We start from the raw sequence: 21,961 nt of genomic DNA, 5'->3' as shown, positions 1-21,961 counted from the left end.
AAAACCCTGGAGGGAGTAAAACCTTGCCCCGGGGACCCAGAAACAGAGAAAAAACAAAGGCACAGCAGTTTGGCCAGCAACAAATAATGAACAGAGTCAAAGCGCAGGCGGAGATTTGTAATGGGGACTGCATAGATGGGGCCACTGGGGACTTGGAGCCTTGTAAAAGGGACTGCATAGATGTGGCCACGTGCTCCAGGGTGGGTCCTAGGACTAGGAAGCATCCGGTCCAGTAAACCCGACAGCAGAGGTAATGCATCCAGGTGGAAGTACATCGCTGCCCTAAGAAAGTGAAAGGCGCAAGGAAACACAGGGCCTCGTGGTCATTATCTGGGGGTTGGCCTGCACCCTCTACCCAAAGTCCACTGTGGTGGGACAAATGGGGTTCTGAGGTGGGAAGTTAAGCAACTTTTAGAATGAGGGAATAGAAAGGCAGCGAGTCGAGGGGGGGGTGAGGCGGTGGCTGTGGGATGGGAGTGGGGGAGGGGCGGAGGCGATTTCCCAAGCGTCTCCCTCCGGTTCCAAACCCGCGCACGCCGAGCTGTAGGGAGGACGCGCCCAGACGGCGCTCACTTCCCTAGTGGCTTGCTTGTTCTCTGTGAAGTGAAAATGGGAGAGGGAAAGGTGTAGCCGGTGGGGAAAAGGTGGGTCCACAGCCCGAGCCAGCCACGCGCTCCTGGGAGCGGCCAGAGCCGGACCGTGCAGCGCTGACAGCTGGACTCACGGCCCTGAGCCCCGCGGCGGCGGCGGCGGCGGCGGCGGCAGCGGCTCCTCCACTGCACCAACCTGCGGGCTCCGGCTGGCTGGGGCGCGCGGCGGCCCCTCCTACTCCACCCCCACCCCCGCCGCCTCTGCCTCCCGCAGCTTCCGCCCCGGGTGCGGGTCCCGGGTCCCAGCCGGTACCGCGAGGAGCCGGCGCGCGGAGCGCTCGCGCGGGACCGCAGCCGGCGGGGGACGTCGCGGCCACTGCTACGGGCACCTGGCACTTCTGCCTTCCTGGAAGCCGCTTCCCCGCTGCCTCGCTCCCGCCCCCGCCCCTTAACTCCCCTCCCCCTGGCCCCTTCCCAGACATCTCCTTCCTCCCACCCCCACCCCCGCCTTCCTCGGGCCCTTCTCCTCAGCGCTCGCCCCCTGCGCGTCCTGCGCTTCCCCCCGCTCGGCGCCGCGCCCTAGCCAGCGTTCTCCTCCTGGCTCGCTCTCTCCAGCTCCTTCTCGCCCTCGCTGTCCCGGTCCCTCCGCGCTCCCATCCCGAGTCCGCTGCGCGCTGGCGGCCGCCTTGTCATGTCAGGATGGAGATCCGGCAGCACGAGTGGCTCTCGGCCTCCCCCCACGAGGGCTTCGAGCAGATGAGGCTCAAAAGCCGCCCCAAGGAGCCCTCGCCGAGCCTGACCCGAGTGGGCGCGAACTTCTACAGCAGCGTCAAGCAGCAGGACTACAGCGCCAGCGTCTGGCTCCGGAGGAAAGACAAGCTAGAGCACGTAAGGGCGGCTGGTTTCCGATGGGCTCGGCAGGTGACCTGCCGCACACGCCCTCCCTCCGGTGGCAGCCCGAGCGCGCGGGTCGGTGGGGGACGGGGCGCGGGAATCCTGGCAGGTGTTTCCACCCTTCGCGGGTCCCGCTCTCCTTGCCGCGACTCGGGGGATGGGCGTCCGCGTCCTCCATCCCGACTCGGGGCTTCTCCTCTTGCACTTTCTTACGGTAAATGAACACGCTGCAGCGGGAGTGGCGGGTGGGGGAGAGGTTCCCTTCCAGGCACAGCTCCGCTGGCTTCTCAGTGTAGGGTTTATTTACATTGTGCTCTTGGGGTGCCTGCGCGGGGTGAGCAGGAGGTGGAACCACCACGAAGCAGGGCTCCAGGGAACCCAGCGTACAAACGACAGTAGGTTTTAGAGGTGCTTTTGCCAGGCTCTTTGAGGCTATCTTACTACGCGGCCCGGAAACTAGCAAATTAACGCATCCATAAAGTTATCGCCTCCAGCGCCTTAGCGTGGGCTCGCGCATAAGCTGTTAGTTTTCTGCAGTCCGCTGGGATGAGCAGTTGGCGAGCCCTTCTTGAGTCCAACTTGGAGGGATTTACGCGTTGCCAGAGGAAAAGCGAAAGAAAGAACGGGTCTTTCTCCTCCCCAGAAACCGGCCATTCTGGAGACCGCCACTTCTCAAGGCGTTTTTGGCTCTGGGGCTGAGCAACTTGGTAGGCTCGCCATTCTGGAAAGAAAAAAAGTCCCTTTAAAAAGGCTTAGCAGTGTTTAGGGAAGCCACAGTTTCAAATCTGACCCATTAAAATCTTAAGCAAAATGTTAAAATGAAACTAAGAGCATTATATCAAGAGTGTCGCACAACTAGTTTAGGAGAAGATGTTAATTCTTTTTACCAGGCTACATAATCCAAAATCGGTCTGTCAGTGGAATGTGGAGCTTTCCGTGCATTTTGAGTCATGTCGCCAATTATGATAAAAAAAGTAAGAACAGGAACTCCTGGAACTCATACATATCTCCCACCTCTGCACTGACCTGACTGCACTCTGCCCCCCACGCGAATCCCTTGGGTTTAGCAGCAACAACAGACTTCTCAGGAGGAAGAATGCACGGGATATTTCCCTGTGGACGATCTGGAAGAAAGGTTTCGTGCCCCACTCCCATCCCTGCCCTAGGGCCTTGTATTTAACGCCTTGAGTTGGGTTACAAGCTGTCTCTTGTAATGAACTGTTTCACTAAAGTAAAAAGGATGTCCCTGATCCTTAAGACCTTTAAAGAAAGTGAGAGATTTCTAAGGTGGCAAGACAATTGAAAGCCAACAATGTCTACTTAAAAATGCATGCTCCAAAATTAGTGAAGGGTCCTGTGGTGTTATTAGCTTAAAGGGGGCAAATAGTATCTTCTTGTAATTTGACTCCTGATGGTGCTATCTGATTTTATTACCAGGAAGAATGGTCTAGCCTTAGGATGATGATAGACTATATCTTCAGTTTAGTTTCACTCTGAATGTGTGTTCATTTGAGGCTTGTGCTTTTAGCTGATCTATTTCCTTCATACTCTTACTGAAAATCAATAATGCAGCCTTCTGTGACTCTCTCTTCTCGAGTCACAGACATTATATGTGTTATACTTAAATGCTTTCTCATTTTTAGATTTCCATTGAGAGTATCAGTCACACCATGTGAACCAAGGCAGCCTTTCTGGATGAGTGTAGCTGCCCAGACCCTGCTGATGGGCAGAGGCCAGTGAGAGGAAGATCTGGTTGTTTCAAAGCATGTGCATATCTGTGCTTCCTGCTTTGCTCAGAAGCTCTGAAAGAAAGCCTTGCTTTCATTAAAAAAAAAAATAGCCTCGTTATTTGTTATTTAAATTACTGTAGCTTTTTTTTCTTAATTATGTTTCTAGAGAGGTGTGTATTCTGTTCTGATGCTTTCTTCTACACTTGCTTACAGTTAGAAAGGGATCTTTGCTTCAGAAGAATTTTGTTGTGAAATTTTCATCCTGCTTTGAAGCATTTATCCACAACTATTTTTAATGAAATAATTTATGTGAAAGTTCTATGAAACAAATTAGTGTAAAAATGTAAATTTTATTGAAACTCAGGCTCTGGTGATTATATGTCATATGATATTTCAAATAGTTTGGTGTCAGTTTCTAATTAAGTATTTGAGATTTAAAATCCCATAATAAATATAATGTGATAAATCATTGCTATATAAAGCATGATATGTGATGTTGACTTTATTATATACTCCATTCTGAACATATGTGGCATCTTCTGATATAAATGATACAGTGATTAGGATGAATTGTTATATGGAATTCATAGATGATTTATGATAGTTTAAAAAACACTTCTGATCTGTCTAATGAAATGGATGATCACTGTTTTTTATTATGTTGAAAAATGAATTAATTATGATGGAGTGCATGTGCCTGAAAACAGTCTACTCAGTTATTTTCCTGGTGCTTTAAAAGCCAATCTAAGTATTAAGAGTGTAAATAAATTATGACTTCAAATGACACACGTATTCAGTCATCCCAATAACGGAATTCCCTGAAATGAAGTGTGACAGAGTGTGAACTCTGTCCAGACTTCAGAGGCATTTTTAATTTGAAAGTCAATAACACTATGTGAAGTGACAGCTAAAGAATATATTTCTATCCCTTTTCTAAAAAAAGAGAATAATTTATCTCTCCTTTTTTGCCTTAAAGGCTACAGACTAATCCTAAGTTTTGACAAGAGAAGAGTAGCATGAATTAATCAAGGATTTTTGTACTTTCAACCATTCTATAAATTTGATTTCTGTCATTGGTAGGTCAATATTTAAGATGAATACCCATTAAGAAATAAATGTGTGTGAGGGCATTCTTCCATTCTTAAATGAATAGTAGCTACAAGGAACTTGTACTTGTACCATGAAGTCTGGACGTTGAATTCTACTTAGAACTTTCAGGAAAAAGTAAAATTGATAGCCATATGTACAGCATTGTCTTGTCTACATATGGTGCTCTTGGTGCTTAGAATTTTTTGCTTAGCTTGGCTCTTCGCATCTTTTCTTCCTGTTCTGCCTCAAAATTCTATTACTTTAGAAGTTAGGCTTGGAAAATAATGGCAGCCTTATTCTCTATAAGATCCTGTGTTTACTTTAAATGTAATCTAAAGTGAGGATTATGGTTTAGCACAGCAAAGGAGCACTACGTAGATGACTGTTCCCACCTCCCCTGCTTTACCCTTACTCTCTCACTCCCTGTGTCTGGATCACTTTAACAGTAACCATTTAATAGTGCTTGACTATTCCAGAGGACAACATGACTTTAGGTCCTCTTTTTAACTTTTTTTTTTTTTGAGAAGAGGGGACAATTTGCAGAGGCTGCTTTACTTAGTGGCTTGGTTTTATACCTGTTCTGTTTGTAGAAGTTTTCTGATCCCTTTGAGAATTAAGAGAATGCTTTATTTTCCCGCCTGATTTTTCAGTTGACTTTAGGATGGAGGCTCTGGTTAAGACAGACTTTGGTTTAGACTCTGCCTCCACCCTTATTAACTCTGTGATCTTGGGCAAAGGATTTACAGTCATCGAGATGCACATTTCTCCTTCAAGAAGTCTCAGATTTGCTGTGATGATTAAACAGGACAATCCATGTCTATATTGCAGTAATAGTATGTAAATGTCAGGGTCTCGGCACCACCAAAATTTATTTTTCCCTCATGCTTCTCATCTGTGTTGGGCTCCTGGGGACCATGCCTATCTTAGTTTCCTGGCTTGCTGGAAGCTCCATCCTCATACCTGTTTTTATTATTGCAAAGGCAGCCAAAGGAAACCTGGTGAGTCATGCAGTGGTTCTCCGTGTTTCCACCTAGAAGTGACACATCTTTTGACTCATGTTTTCTGGCCAAGGAAAGTTTCATGGCTAGGGACCCTTTGAGATGGAGTGGGAAGACCCAGAAGGAAGAGAAACAGCATCTATGAATATCCCTTGTGAGGGCTACATGGCACATAAAGCACTTGGCACAGTGTTCAGCCCCTTTTCAATGGTCAGCACACAGCATCTATAGTTGAATTGCTTCTGGCATTCTGGCAGGTTGATTGAGCCCTCCTGCTCTACCCACAAGCTTCCAGACTTTTGAGTTCAGCCTTCCTGCATTAAAGTTCTGGACCCAAAACATATGGGTTCTTAGGCCATAAAGGCCACTTCACTGTCCAGGGTCTGTTATGCAGCCTCTTTAGCTGTCTTCCCGTCCGTTTTCCAGTAGTTTCTCTCATAGTGCTTGGGCCCCTGGACCCTTGCTTGCTCCCTGCCTGGGCATTCTGAAGCTGATTCTTGGTCTCTCTTTCCACTCTTTCTACCGGCCCTGCTAGCAGAGACAATCTCCTTGCTTTGTCACCGGGCCCTGCTTTCTTTCGCAGTTTGGTGCTGATGGAATTAAGTCAAGCAATATTTAATTTTTCTACAGGGTGACTCAGAAAGCCTATTTAAAATTGAAAAAGAAAGCATAAGAGAGAATTGTAAAGATAAGACACATCAGAATCCTTAATGTTCACACCTGTAGTGAGCCATAGTTTCTTGAGTAAGTAAATGCATCACAGTTAAAAAATTGTCTGCTCTAAGTGGGAATTTACACCTGTTTAAATAATGTTTATGTTACCAATGAATAGTAAATAAATGCCAAGTGCATACTTCCTTCCTGGAATAAATTATTCACATGATGAGCAAAGAATAAATGGATTAGAGCAAACTTGGTCATCATGGTCTAAGCTCATATTATGTAATGCCATTTATGTCTCACAGAGCTGGTTGGTGGAAGCATTATACCCCACAGAGCAGATCAGCAGAACACAGAAAAGCACAGTTTAACCCAAGGGAATCAGTCTTTAAATTGTTCAGTTAAGTCAAAGCAAAAATCCAGAAAGCATCTTCTTTCTGTGTTTGTGTATTATAGGCCAGATTGGAGGAATTTAGTCTGGCAAACATTTAAGAACATTAGCATTTATCAGGATTATTTACTATAATTTTAGATAAGCAGAACAGATGAACCATGGGATGAGGCAGGATTCTCTGCGTCTCTAACTTGTTGGTTAAGAAGTGAAAGCTTAGGTGTTTTATGAGTACCTTTAATGGATTTCAGCGTAGTGTCCATTTTCATACCTGTCCTACTACAGGTAACATATTTTCCTCATTAATGGGCTTCTCTCATTGTGGGTTGACATTTCAGTTTATTTTGAATAACATTTGATTTCTTTTAACTCTTTGGGTATAGCATACTGGCATATTTTAATAAAAATCATCGTATGTGCAATATCATTTATGATATATTTAATTTGAGAAGCTCAGGTTTCTTAAAATTTCTTTTCTCTTGCCATAGTCTGTCAGGGCTGTCATAACAAATACCACAGATTAGTTGGCTTAAATGACAGGAATTTCTTTGTCTTACAGTTTTGGAGGCTAGAAATTCAAAAGCAAGGGGTTAACAGGCCATTCTTTCTCCAAAATCTGCAGTGTTTTGGTCATGGCTTGCCAGTAGTCCATCACTTAATCTCTTCCTTTGTTACCTCGCCACATGTCTCTTTTGTTTCCTACTACTACTATGTCCAATTTCCTCCTCTTATAAGGTCTCCAGTCATATTGGATTAAGGTCCACTCTGATTTGTCCTTGGCCTCACCTGAATGATATCTTCAAAGGTCATATTTACAAATGGGTTCACATCCACAGGATGGGGGTTAGGATTTGACCATGTGTTTGTGAGGGACATGACTCAATCCACAACATCTTACTTTCCACATAATAATCCCATACTAAATTCTGGGTTGTTTCTCTATAGGTTTAATCTTCTCTGTACAAACTTCTGTACCTATCTCAGAATTAAGTCTGTGCAACAATTTTCAGTTCGATTCTGTTTCTAGAGATCAAGAAATCTGATGAATCTTTTGTACTTCTGAGACTTAGCAGTAGCTGTAACATGTTACACTCTCATACTGAATTGACTGAAAGGTGGCGTTATTTAGACAGAGGTGGAGTCTGTGACAAGATCTCAGACCAGAAATGTTGCTTGAAGTGTATTTATTGGGAACAATCAAAGCTACTGAATTGCCTAATACTCATACCTGCACAGACTGTGTTGCGAGAGTTTCGAGTATGAGATAAATGTTACGGTATAATCGAAATGCCAAACAGCATTTGTTAAGAGACAGGACCTTTTACCAAGAAAGTAAATTATAATTTTTTTCAGAAACAGGAATAAATGAGCCCCATTTCTAAAATCATAAATGGAGCTGTAAAGTAGGAGTTAAATGAAGAATATGGCAAACTTTCCCAGATAGGCTTATCTATGTTTGAAAGTCCTATTGCTGCCTAACATTGAAGTGGGCCCAATTTGAATGATATAGCTGGTGTCATGGGACTGGTTGTTATGGCCGTCGGGTGATAAACTTGTTTCTTTATTCTCCAAAGCAGACAGTAAGGCACATGAACATACTATTTCTCTGACTTGAGCTGTAATTGTGCGCCCACCAATAAGTTATTAGTCTGATCCAGCAATAGTTTGAGGAGTAAAGATGGGACTCATAGAAATAAAAAAGCCTCAGCCAACAAGCTTATCAATCAACAGATATTTATTGAGAATATCTTTTATATGAAAGATTCTGTGTTAGGAGACATTGAGGACCTTTCTTCAACAAGCATTTATTTGACATATGCTGTGTTCCAGTAGGGTCCTTCCTCTTAAGATGTTTACAGTTTTATAAATATAGTTATAATATCTCTACAGTTTTAAGAATAATTCAGAAAAATGCAAAACAATGTAAGGACACTGCTTTAATGGATTTGTATAGACTAGGGTAAACTATAGTGAAAAACAAGTAATGAATCTTGTGATATAATGATAATATATCGTAACAAAGTTGATTTTATTTCAGAAATGCAAAATTGACGTAAAATTTGAAGATCAGTCAGTGTAATTAAGCCCCAAAAGTTATGTCAATAGATGTAGAAAAAGTACTTAATGAAGACCTCCACTTATTCACAATGAAATTCTCAATAAACTAGAAATAAAAGGAAATGTCAGGTGCATGGTAGTTCAGAGGTAGAATGCTCACATTTCATTTGCGAGACCCGGGTTTGATTCCCGAACCATGTACCCCCACTCCCCCTCCCCAAAAAAGGAAATGTCATTATTCTCCTAAAGGGTGTCATTTTAAAAAGTCACACTTAATAGGGGGTGCAAGGGTAGAGTGGTAGAATTCTCGCTTGCCATTTGGTAGAGTTGAGTTTGATTCCCGGTCCATGCACTTTCCAAAAAACAAACAAACAAACAAAACAAACAAAAAACAAACAAAACATTCAACAGATGTTGCTGCAATAATGGGGAAACTTACATGAAACAATAATTAAATGTGACCCTGCCATACAGCATTATTTTTTAGAAGCCTCATTGCTTTACCTTTCTAATTTAGATCTACAACCCACCCTAAACTGATTCCTGTATATGGTGTGAAAGGAAGATCCATATTTTATATATAGATAAGTGATTGACTCAGCCCCTTTTGAAAAGAACATCTCTTTCCCACTACATTTCAGTGCCACCTTTGTCTTAAATAAAGTACAAACAAAAAAAAATCACATTTATTGGTGAAATATTGAAAAGTTTCCTGCATAAATTGTGAATGAAAGAAATGTCCACCATCATCACTTCTGTTTGGCATTGTACAGGAGGTGCTAGCCAATGCAATAAGGCAAGAAAAGAAATCAAAAGATAATAATGAAAAAGAAGTAGTAAAACTGTCACTCTTAATAGGCGGCATGATTGTGTACATTTGAAAATCCAAAATAAACTACAGATATGTTATTAGAATTAAAAATGCCACTGGATTTAGGATGTCTATGGTCAGTATGCAAAAATAATTGGAAAAACAAGTCCAAAATAAAACTGCACAACTTTACCCTTGACATTACCACAAAAAACATTAAATATTTTGGAATGAATTTAATAGAACATGATAATACTTCTGTGTAAACATATTATAGATTAATATTGAGAGAAATTTTTTGTTGTTGTTTTGCATGGGCAGGCACCAGGAATCGAAGCCAGGTTTCTGGCATGACAGGTGAGAATTCTGCTACTGAGCCACCATCACACTGTCTGAGAGAAATTTTTAAGAGACTCTTTTAGTTTACTAATGCAGCTGGAATGCAATATGTCAGAAATGGGTTGGCTTTTATAAAGGGGATTCATTAAGTTAAAAGTTCACAGTTTTAAGGCCATAAAAATGTCCAAACTAAGGCATTCAGATTACCTTGACTTAGGACAGGCTGATGGTGTCTGAAACACCTCTGTCAACTGGGAACGCACATGGCTGATGTCTGCTGGCCCTTTGTCTTCTGGTTTGAAACAGCTTCCTCAGGGGTGTTTCCTTTATACATCTCTGAACATCTCTGTCTGTGTTAGTTCTGAGCTTTTTCCAAAATGACTCCCTCTTAAAGGACTCCAGTAAGTGGGTTAAGATCCACCTTGAATGAGCAGGGGTCTATCTCCAAGGAAACTACTTAATAAAAAAAATCCCACTCACAATTAGATGGGTCACATCTCCATAGAAACAACTTAATCAAAAAGATCCCAATCAAATAATAGGCTGCCCACACAAGTGTGGATTAAGATGGAAAGTACATGGCTTTTCTGGGGTGCACAATAGTCTTAAACCAACACAGAGATCATAATAGATGGACAAATATATTATGCCCATGAATTAGAAGTCTCAATATTGTAAACGTATCAGTTCTCCCCCATATCACTGTGTAGAGTAAATGCAATGAAAATCTCAGCAATTAAAATGTCAGCAAGCTTTTGCTTGTTTTGTTTTTGGTTTTTTTTTTTTTTTTGCATGTGTGGAAATGATTCATAAGTGTATATGGAAATACATATTTAAGATACTCATGCTAATCTTGAGGAAGAAGGACAAAGATATAGGGCTTTTCCCAGATTTCAGAAATCGCTACAAAACCACATTACTTAAATCAGTGTAGTAGTGGTACCAGCATAAACAAATAGATCATTTGAACAGAATGGAGAGTTCAGAAACAGTCCTGTGGTAGTTGATTTATATGGTACTTTATTTAAGACAAAGGTGGCACTGAAATGTAGTGGGAAAGAGATGTTCTTTTCAAAAGGGGCTGGGTCAATCACTTATCTATATATAAAATATGGATCTTCCTTTCACACCATATACAGGAATCAGTTTAGGGTGGGTTGTAGATCTAAATTAGAAAGGTAAAGCAATGAGACTTCTAAAAAATAATTTAATAAAACATTTGTTCCTAACTTGGAACAGATAAAACAATTCTTAATCAGTTTTAGTAATCTTTATTTATTAAGATTAATAAACTAGACCATATTAAAATTAAGTACCTATGTTTATAAAAAGATTCCATTAAGACAGTGAAAAGAAAGTCACAAAGTAGGAGAATCTCTTGTCAAATGGATTCTAATTGAGAATGCAGAAATAGACCACCAAATCCATGTTCCACTGTTATTTTTTTTGCTTGGGCGTGTTCCAGGAACCAAACCTGGGTCTCCGGCATGGCAGGCGGGAACTCTGCCTGCTGAGCCACCATGGCCCGCCTCCAGATCTGTTGTCAATACACACCGTAACAGAGTTTTATCCAGTATATATAAAAAGCACTGGGTGGAAAAAAAAAAAAAAAAAAGCACCGGGCGGGCCGCAGTGGCTCAAGAGGCAGAGTTCTCGCCTGCCATGCCAGAGACTTGGGTTTGATTCCCGGTGCCTGCCCTTGCAAAAAAGCTTCTATAAAACAATAAAAAGAAAAAATACGCAAACGAACAGAAAAAATGAGCTAGACACTTGAACAGTCATATCACAAAAGAGGCTATCTGAATAACCACTAAATTTAAAAGATGCTTGACCTTATCAGTCATCAAGGAAGTACAAAGTTGAAACAAAATCATACATCATTATACAGAATGGAGGAAATATAAAATGTTTGACAATATCAGGTGTTGATGAAAATGAGCAGCTAAAGCAATCTGGTAGGACTATAATTGAGGTAACCTGTTTGTATCAATTTGGAAAGCTGTTTTCACTCTCTATTAAAATTGAATACATATATATATCTTATAACTCAGCAATTCAGATTCTTTGTATATGCCAAACAGCATGTGCTCATGTGCACTGAAAGCACGTACAAGAATATTTATTGAAGTGTTATTTGGTGGTCCCCAATACTAAATGTCCCTGGTATTCAACCCTAGTTGAATGGATAATAAATTGTAGTTTATTCATGAAGTTATACATTAAGAACTGAAAAGGAATTATATATAGGTGTATATTGCATATATGTGCGATAATGTGGATGATTTTTTTTCACATATAACAGTGAGTGAAAGAAGAGAGACATTTATGAGAAGCTCAAAAAACAGGCAAAATCATATTATGGAGATAGAAGTGAGAATTACTGATTACATTTGGGGATAAAATGGGCACGGGGGAGGATTCTGGGGATTTAGCAGTGTTCTGTATCTTTCTTTGGGTAGTGGGTTAAAAAATTTATTGAGGCCTTCATTAAAGATTTGAACACTTTATATATGCCATATTTCAATGAGAGTTTACAAAAAAAAGAATAAAACGTGTACAGGGCCCTTCACCTTGTTTACTGCATATCTCTGGTTATACTTCCTCAGACTTCATGCGTCTCTCATACATGGGATTGGGCCCTGATACCCTCTGTCACTGTTTTCTTCACATGGGCCACTCCTATTAGCTTCCTTCTGTATCTCCCTGGTTATGGCTTCCTGAGTCCGTTCTTCTCTTCACCCTCACCATCTGTTTTAAGAAGGCTTCCATGTAATCCCATTGCACATGTTACACTGGGTTCTGATTGTATGTTTGTTTGCCTTCTCCGCTACACTATTAACTCTCTAATAAATAGTCACTGAGCTCCCTCCAGGAGTAATTGTTTAGTGAATTGTAACCTCCTTGGGTCCTGAAACCATCAGTCATCGTTTTTTTAAATATCTACAAGCCATGCCAACAACCTGACGTGGAGTAGATGCCCTCCCTGTTACTTTTTTTGGAATGAATTTATGAAAATACCAAGAGGTACGTGTTGCTCAGAGAAGGTGATCAGGAAAGCTTCACCCTGGCTTCACTGGGTCTTAGAAACCATGGTAGAAGAGGGCCCAGACGTAGGATAGGACTGACCTGAGCCAAGGCCCTTGAACAGAATCTGGGCAGCAAAAAGCCTGTTGTAAGACCAGTGAGTTAAGTATGACTAGAGGATACTATTTGTTTAAGGCAGTATCGGGTATAAAAACACCCAAAATGGTTGATTGGGGCAGGACCGTACAGGGATTGAGGGCTTCAAATGATAAGCTGAAGTCTTTCGGTTTTATTCTTTAAATAAAGGGGAGACATTCACATAGGCACATTACTTACTAGCAAGTCAAATTTTAAGAAATTCTGCTAGTGACAGGCAGTATTGAGGAATGAGAGTCTGGAATTTAGGAGATCTTTAATGATTTACATGGGAAATGACAAGTACATTAAAGACGGTGGTAGAAGTAGAGAAAATTGAGGAGAAACAGCTGTGAGAAATGTGAGATAAGAATTCACAGGACATACAATATTTATCCCTTTGTGTCTAGCTTACCTTACTCAACATGATATCTTCAAAGTTCATCCAAGTTGTCAAATGCAGCAGAACTCCATTCTTACGGCTGAATCGTATTCCATTGTACGTATATACCACATTTTGCTTATCCATTCAGGTTGATGGATACTAGGTTTGCTTCCATCTTTTGATAATTGTGAATAATGTCACTATGAGCATCCATGTGCATAAATCTGTTTGAGTCCCTGCTTTTAATTATTTTGGGGATATACCTGGTAGTGAGATTGTTGGGTTATTTGGTAATTCTGTACTAACTTTCTGAGGAGCCACCAAACTGCCTTCCACAGCAGCGGCACCATTTTACATTGCCACCAACAAGGAATGAGTGTTTCTATTTTTCCGCATCTTCTCCTACACTTGCAACCATTCCAGTGGGTATATAATATTATTTCATTGTGGCTTTGATTTGCATATCTCTGATGATGATGTTGGGCATCTTTTCATGTGCTTTCTGGCCATTTATAAATCTTCTTTGAAGAAATATATACATATACATAAAGGAATAAGCAAACTCAGAGTATCAGAATCTAGAATATAGGTTGCCAGGGAATGGGGTGGGGATGGGAAATGAGAAGTAATGTTTTAAAATATATAGCGTTCCTATTTGGAAAGATGGAAATGTTTTGGTAATTGATGATAGTGATGGTTGCACAACATAGGGAGCATAATTAACAGGCCTGAAATATATATTTGAATGGAGTTAAAAGGAGAAATGTTAGGTTGTATATATGGTAACAGAATAAAAATTTTTAAAAATCCATGGAATTGCACAGCACAAATAGTGGACCCTAAGTTGAACCATGACTTTAGTTGATAGTTCAGTTATAAAAGTATGCTTTCACCGATTATAACGTATGGTCCACATCAACGCGAGGCATCGATAATAGGCTGGTATTTGGGAATCCTGTATTTTATGTATGATTGTTCTGTAAACTCACGACTTCTCTCTAATAGAGGGGAGGAAAAGGGTTCACAGGACTAGGTCGTGGATTGGATGTGGAGAGTCTGAGCACCGTCATTCAGCAGACATTGATTGAATGCCAGGATGTGCCAGACAGTGTGATTGGCATGAAGGATGGTGAAAGGATGAACATGGATAATTCCAAAATCTCTAGTGGTGGAATTGTGCCCTATTCATCTCTGTATCTTGGACCAAGCCATTAGTATCATCTTGGTTCGTGTTATCAATGATGTTATCATAATTAACAAACGTTCCAATACCTGCTTTCTGCAAAGAATTGATCTTCAGGCTACGGAAGATTTAAATATGTATGATTGAGACCTTGACCTCTGGTTGCTTACGGCCAGTCTTCCTCCTGTCGTCACCTCTGACCTTAAAGCCTGCTTAGGTGCCTTCCCAGGTGGACCACAGCAGCGTGTGCAGACCTCTGTTTCAGCACTTGTCAGGGTGTCTTTTAATTGCCAGATTGTCCATCTTCCTCCTTAGATGGGAAATTTGATGACAGTGGTGTCTTACTCATACCAGTGCTCCCTTTCTGCCAGCCTAGTGCCTGGTAGATGTGCAGTATTGATTAACTTGATAGTGGAAAGAATGTATTGATTAACTTGATAGTGGAAAGAATGTATTGATTAACTTGATAGTGGAAAGAATGTATTGATTAACTTGATAGTGGAATGAATGAAGAGTGTGTGCTTAGGAAAGCATGACCTATGCAAATGAGCGAAAGAAGAAGGGGACATATGCCAGTTGCCAAATGAAGGGTACAAATATTAAATGCAACAAGAATTCAGAGGAGAGAAACATCAGAAGTGGCATGAGAAACTACTGAAAAGGCATTCACAGGGTTATGATTAAATGTCACCTGGAGAAGATAATAGACAAGGCCGCTTCTTAACCATCCCACCGGTTGAAATGCCATCAGTTTTTTAAAGACTTGAGAAATAGAGGTTTTACAGCCACTTTTATGACCTGTTCCAGTATCTGATGCTGTAGTTTACAGTGGATTAATTTTTGGTCTTAATTTCTATATATCTCCGTTTAATTAGTCATAGGAAAACATTAACTTTTTTATTTTCCCTGAGTAATTTGTTCTGATTAGTTGCCCTGCCTAAATCTGCCAGTTCATCATTATTTAGCCTTCTGACCTGCTTTGGCTGAGTGCACTTGATCAGAGACTGTAAGACATTCTTCAGCAAGTAGTGTCAAAACTGCCAAATCCCCTTAAGGACCTGCCAGTCTTGATCATTAAGAATCTCCTACTATGACTTTTTGACTTGACTGTTTCCAAACTTTTTTCATTCCCTAAAATCTTCTAGCTTTAATGTGTGACATATGCACACATTGCTTAAAACCTGACTGTAAGATTCCAAATACTTTCTTAATGTTATTTTTATTAATATACTTTTATTTTTGAGTAATTTTAACTTTATAGGAAAGTTGCCATGATAGTTCAGACATTTCATGCACATCTCTAACCCAATTTCACTTTCCCCTAATTTTGACTCCTAAATTCTGGACCTTTCTTGAATTTCACCAGTTTGTCAATTAATATCAGTTTTCTGTTGTAGGATCCCGCATTGCATTTGGTTGACGTGTCCTTAGTCACTTCTTATGGGTGGCAGTTTTTCAGTTTTTCCTTGTTTTTTCATGACCTTGACAGTTTTAAGGAACACTGTTCAGGTGTTTGTCAAACTGACAAACTCAGTTTGAGTTTGTCTGATTTTTTTATTCGTGATTAGGCTGGGATTATGAGTTTTGGAAAAGTATACCCCAGAAGTACACCACCCTTCTCATCACGTCACATCAGGCTACACATGCTTTCCACATGGCATTGTTGATGATTTCAATCTTGATCACTTGGTTAAGACAGTGTTACTAGGCTTCTTTGCGAAGTTATTGTTTTTCCCTTTTCGTGCTCTGTTTTTTTGAAAGCAAGCCGCTAAGTCTAATCTACACTCAAAGAGGAAGGGAACTGAGCTCCAACTCCTGGACTGGAGAGTAACCACATGTATTATTTGGAATTCCTTTGTAAGGATGGCTTGTCTCTTCTCCCCTAATATTTATTTGCTCAATCGTGCATTTATATCAACATGGATATTGGATATCAGTTTTATACTTTGGATTATAAGCCTACATTATATTATTTATTTTATTGCTTAAATTGTTCCAACTTTGGCCATCAGGAGTTCTTCAGGTTGATTCCTATGTCTCTTGGACATGCCTGCAATCTCTTATTTTTGAAAACTTCTATTTTCTGGTACTGCAAGATGCTTCACTCTCATTTTCTGTTTTTCCTACCCCTTCCTAATATATTCATAAAGATTTTTTTCTTATAGTGTATTAAGAAGGTAGATGTTTCATTTTCAGTTTTAACTGAGTTCTCTCTTAAAAGACTACAATAGGAGAAATACGTAATAGATTCATGTATCTGGTAGATTAATGTATCCAGTGAAAGCTCAATACACATATTTTGATAATGACAAAAGAACATTTTATTAAAATCCTGAAATATCCTTAATTATGACCCTGTCCCATAAATCTCATTAAGATGATGGAAAGAAGTCTTCTACTAAGCAAATGATAGAACATGCTAAGTGGTACAGTGAATGTGTGTGCACACGTGTGTATATGCACGAACACCCTTGTGTACATACAGACACTCTTATTCCTTCCCTTGAGAATCAGTGATCCGTTCCCCGAGAATCAGGTTCTGTATCTGGACTTTAATGACTTCATTCGTACTCCCTGGCTCCTGATTTGTCATTATTTTCCAACTTCATTTTTCATGTTTAGAGGACTTGCCCTCTGTGTGTAGAAAAAGGAAGTCTTCCACTGTCAGTCATTGTGGCTTCCTCTTTTCAGAGCGAACATACTCTTCTCTGAGATTTCAACTTCCTTTTGAAAGCTTAATTGGAAGCTTTTCAGTGCCAGCCCATTTATATTAGAAAGAGCATCTCCAACCAGAACAACAAAAATAGGTAAAAAAAAAAAAAAAAAAAAAAAAAAATAGATAGATATAGAAAAGTAAAAACGGTGAGATAGGCATTGAAATGTTTGGTAAGTATATCACTTCAAGACCCAAATACTTGACCATGTTTTCCCCTTTGTCACAGCAGACACTGACTTTTGGTTTTGTGTTTCAAGAGTGTTGAAGTGTCAAGAATGTACCCACCCATCTGTCGTTTCAAGATGTTCCTTTCTCATTTCAGTCAGCCTTCATAACTGTTCTGCTCCCAACAAATTACCAAATAATTCCTGCTTTCTTGTCCTTCTAACTTCCTAGTCATGCCACGAGTATAGGCATATTGGATGTTTATTCGTAGGGATAGCCCTGCAAACTGGAAAATGAAATTAATTCTCATTATGGTTGTAGCTTTTTCCATTCTAGGAAATGTTACGCAAGTGAGGTAACGACAAGACAAGACAACCATTCCCAGGGTTTTGCTTAATGTAGCTAATGAAGGGAGTGTTTACAACTATTCTGTCCATTTTCTTTAACAATACAAAGATGGATTGGAAGCCTGTACATCTTTAAGAAAGAAAGGCAGGTGCTCTGGAGATATGTGGACCAGATGCAATATACCTCCTGATGATGGATATTAATACTGATGGATCATCAAAAATGAACAACATATAGGGAGATATTCAAAAGGTGTAGACCCTTGCCCTCTATGACTTTTTTATGGTTGCCTTTCTTATTGTATTAGAATACTTTAAAAATGCTTGGATACATCACTTGATTTTGTGTTGAGTTGAGCATAACTTTCATAGAATCAGTACTGAGTCAAGGGAAGAAAAGTTGATATGCCTAGATAAAATATGGTTGTTAAGGAAAAGATATTCAAGCAAAAAGGTTTGCAGATAAGGGTGAGCCATTGGGGATGGAGAAAGTATTTGCTTTAGTTTAGTCTTTTAAACTAAAAGACTTTCCTGTTTGGGGATGGCAGAGGGGAGTATGTACTACCTGAAGTTATAGAACCTGGTGAACAGGTTTTCAAAGTGCAACTTTTAAAGAGTCTCTGGGTTTCTGATTATGAGTTTCAAGTGATAAGTTTAGTCATTTTCATTAGGTCACATACTAAAAGCTTTGTGAATTCTCATATGTTTTTCTGTGCTTAGAAACCTGCTATTTCTGAAAAACTGCTTGGATTGGATTTCTGGTCAACACTGAAAAACACGAATTAAAAAGTCTTTATGATAAAATTACTTACAAAGAGAGTTTAATGGCTTTCATGGAGAGAGAATAATGGCTCCTTAAATTCATTCATTAAATTTAATTCCCTCCAAAATCAGTGGGCCATTACTTTGCTAGCACCTATTCTGAATCTCTTGTTGCATGTTTTTACACTAAAACACAAGAAGATGAATGAATTTTAGGTTAAAATTTTGTGTGGTTGTTGGTACTATTACTCCGGAAAAATATATCCTTTCTGATAAAAGCAGGGTAGATTTCTAGTTACATTTGGGATTGTATTGTTGTTTTAGCCAAAGGACTTGTTTGAGGGGAAAAGGATATAATACAGTCCTTGCCAGATGTAATTGAAGGTTGACAGTCTAGCTTGAGTAGGACATTAGGTGGGTGGGTTTATCTTTGCATTAACATTTACTTCTATAGCTTAGGGTAGTCATCAACAAGGTATAGACAACCAATTTTATTCACTGTCACGGTCTCTAGTGAAAGGACCATCATTCTGACAAGAAAGGGAAGTCTTTCTGGTACAGCATTGAAGAGCTGTGGCACCCAGCAAAGGGTCCTTGAGGTATAGAGGCTGGGTGACCAGCTACATCACTCACTGGATATGTGACTCTGTCTTGAACATCACCTATAATTCAGATTCATGTCTCCAAGATTTATGAATTACTACATTTAAATTGAATTTAAGAGATACTTGTAAAAATGTTAGTCCAAAGATATTAAATCCCTGAATACCGAAGTCCTGCTGTTCTTAGAGCTTTTCTTTACCAGAAACAAAATTGTGAGTTTTACGATTTGCACTGATCAAGGATCAAAAGATTTTGTAGAGTTTTGCTTTGCTAAGGATCGATTTTCTAAGTAGCATAATTTACTGGGGAGAGTTAATGAACTTATATTCTTATGGTGTCCTTGCCAAGGGCACTGCCTCCTGCTGTTTGCAGAGCTTCTAATGCCCCCTCCCTCTGGCACAGTATCCCACTGCAGTGGAGGATGGCGGCCCCCTGCCATGATCACCTCTGCCACCGTGATGTACTCTCCTGCTGCAAAGGCACTTCCAGGTGCTGAAGCCAGGGCTGGCGCCCAGGCATCGCTTTATTTAATGTACCTCCTGCCTGGAAGCTGAGCTGTGCCAGTGCGTTGAAGCCTCTTTGAAATTGGAAAGAATCTCTTCCCTGAAATATTGTGGCCAACGTTGACACCTAAGTTTCAAAGCAGAGCTGCTTTGTGCTTCAGATGTCTGAGATTTTTCTGTGAAATAGCAACTTCACTTGTACTGGTTACTCTCTCTCTAGGACTCTGTGACTTTATGGAGGCAAAGCTTGAAGGGGAAACCAAGGGGTGGGATGTGTGTTGTTCTCACAATTGCCCCTTTCCTCCAGTGCCCGGGAAAATGCTTAGGTCTTATTCTTTTAGGATGAACTCTTTCCTAGGAAACTCAATGGCCCCTTAGTCTTCAGCCCTTGGACATTCTCCAGTATGTCTAAATTCTGTAGAGTCTGCCTTGAAAGCTTCAGTCTTGAAAGCTTCTTCATGCCTCTGTATGGGCAGTTCACCTCCTCCCTGAAGTGAGGTCTTCATAGGTGACAAATGTGGTTGAATCACTAAAGTGATAGATCTCATATCAAATTGTTCTCATATTCAGGTTTCTAAAAACAGAAGAATAGAAAACATCCAGTTTAGATGTAATTTCTCAGATATATATCACTAGGACATATATAGGTGCACTCTTGATGACAATCGTTTTATCATATATACAGTGAGGAGTAGAGGTTTATTACCTTGCCAAAAAAAGCATTCAACTGTTAAGAGAATTCCTCCCTGCACTAAAATTCCATCTTACTGCTTGCCATATATTAGTTGTTTAGCAGAGGATTCTAACAGGTACCAGGATTTACTATTTTTGTACGAATGGTAACTGAAAAAAAATACTTATTTTTCAGTTATTCTTTTTTATGAAAGCCATTTGACTATTTTTCATTGTTTGGCTCCTGTGCTTGTGTTCTCTCTACTTTTATTATGCCATCAATTCTGCTCAGATGTGCTGTTAGCTGAAGATGGGCGCGGGAATGATTTCTTTGCGGACAGTTGGTCTGTGGCTCGGAAGGTGATTGAACAGTATAGCATAGGGAGAATATCGACACTCACCTGCCCAGTGTTCCTCAGCTACCTTGAAGTGTCCTTGCCTTTCAGCTTGAGATCTGATGATGCAATATGTAATTTACAGCTCATAGAGTAGTTCTCCCCTTCTCCATCAGATGGGACCTTTTCATGATATCTGTGGAACACAGTGAAGTCATGAACATATGAAGAAAATTTGTCATCATAGCTTCCCTTAGGAAACTCTTTCGGTGTCTGAATTAAATCTTCCAATTAAAATTAAACCCGTTTTCCCATTGTTCTGTTCTAATTAGAACAGGATAAAAAGTATTGATTAATTCAATAGTGGTTTTTGTTTGTGTGTGTGTGTGTGTGTGTGTGTTTCAGAACATCAGTTTAATTTCATCTTAATGTTAATTTTCCAAATGTAAAATAATTATATTATTTCCCATTTTGGTAGAGTTATAACTTGCAAGGTAATTTTTAAAATTTTAGAATAATTAGAAAAACTTATATTTTTTAAGTCTGTGTGAAATAATTGAAACAAGGGGAAAATTATAGGGAAAACACGTTTTCCCCAAATATTCAAGATACAAGTTTTAGAGATACATATTTATTTCTTAAGTGGAGTTCAATAAATATATACACTCAGCAGTGAACGTAAGCTGTAAACTTGTTTTGGGAAGACTTTAAAATTTATTTTTAGAAGTCACAGTATAAGAAATGCTTTCATGGATGGAGCCAGTAATTGCAAAAAAAAAAAAAAAAACCCACCATGCTGATAATTGCCCCATGATTAAGATTCAGTTTGTTTAGTTTGAAAATGAATGGAGGAACCTTCCTTGCTTTTATTCAAGGATGATGAAATCCTAAATGGGTCCTGAGGATTGTAGAGCCCTACAGGCTTGTTATCTCTTGCATGTTGAGTTTAATAGGCTCCTTGGATGATAATCCTTGACACCCATACTTGTTCTTTTATTTTTTAACTAAGAAGAGCCCCTAGAATAAATCAATTGAAGTCATATCAACTAGTTATTTTTGACAGAACTTTGAGGACTAGAGGAATTACAATGATACATTTTGAGAGACCCCTAGCATGGAGTTCTTTTGAACTTTTTTCTTTAAAACAGTTGGACCTTCCTCTCCTCCCTGCATTGGTGTGTTTATCTCTTGTTTATCCTCTATCTGGAAGGGCTAATTTTTTTTTTATGAGAGAGGAAATGGCAAGCATTCTGTAGTATTTTTCAAAACCCAAATTAGAAAAGATCCATGCTTGTTTACCACTTAGAATGATTTCAGCCTTAAATTAGAGAATACCCAAGTCAGAATGTTTTACATAATGAGGGAATTTATTTACTGCATATCATAAAAAGCATGAAGGAGTTGCTTAATTCTGCAGTTTAGCATGGGGCAGGGGCGAGGGTGGGGGTGCTGGAAAACTCACTGTTCTTTCCATCTTTCTCCTCTACCCTCCCCAGCCTCTGGCTTCTGTTGCAGTCTTCCCTACTTCAGCATAAAATACCGTCAACTATTTCAGATTTTATATACTTACA

General features: G+C 39.9%; 1 protein-coding gene across 2 annotated transcripts in view; it reads left to right on the top strand.

Moving 5' to 3' along the window:
• Positions 1–1,272: 1,272 nt before the first annotated feature.
• The window catches only part of PLD5 (phospholipase D family member 5), a 453,172-nt gene continuing 432,483 nt past the window's right edge, over positions 1,273–21,961 (top strand). Inside the window, exon 1 of one of the 2 annotated variants that reach the window (XM_077167818.1) lies at positions 1,273–1,478. In XM_077167818.1, the coding sequence (XP_077023933.1) occupies positions 1,290–1,478 (189 nt within the window). In that variant the 5' untranslated portion in view covers positions 1,273–1,289. The remainder of the gene's footprint in view (positions 1,479–21,961) is intronic. The other variant, XM_077167821.1, reaches the window with a different exon arrangement.

Source organism: Tamandua tetradactyla, chromosome 7, assembly GCF_023851605.1.
Source record: "Tamandua tetradactyla isolate mTamTet1 chromosome 7, mTamTet1.pri, whole genome shotgun sequence".
Taxonomy (NCBI): domain Eukaryota; kingdom Metazoa; phylum Chordata; class Mammalia; order Pilosa; family Myrmecophagidae; genus Tamandua; species Tamandua tetradactyla.
This window is presented reverse-complemented; position numbering and strand designations above follow the sequence as displayed.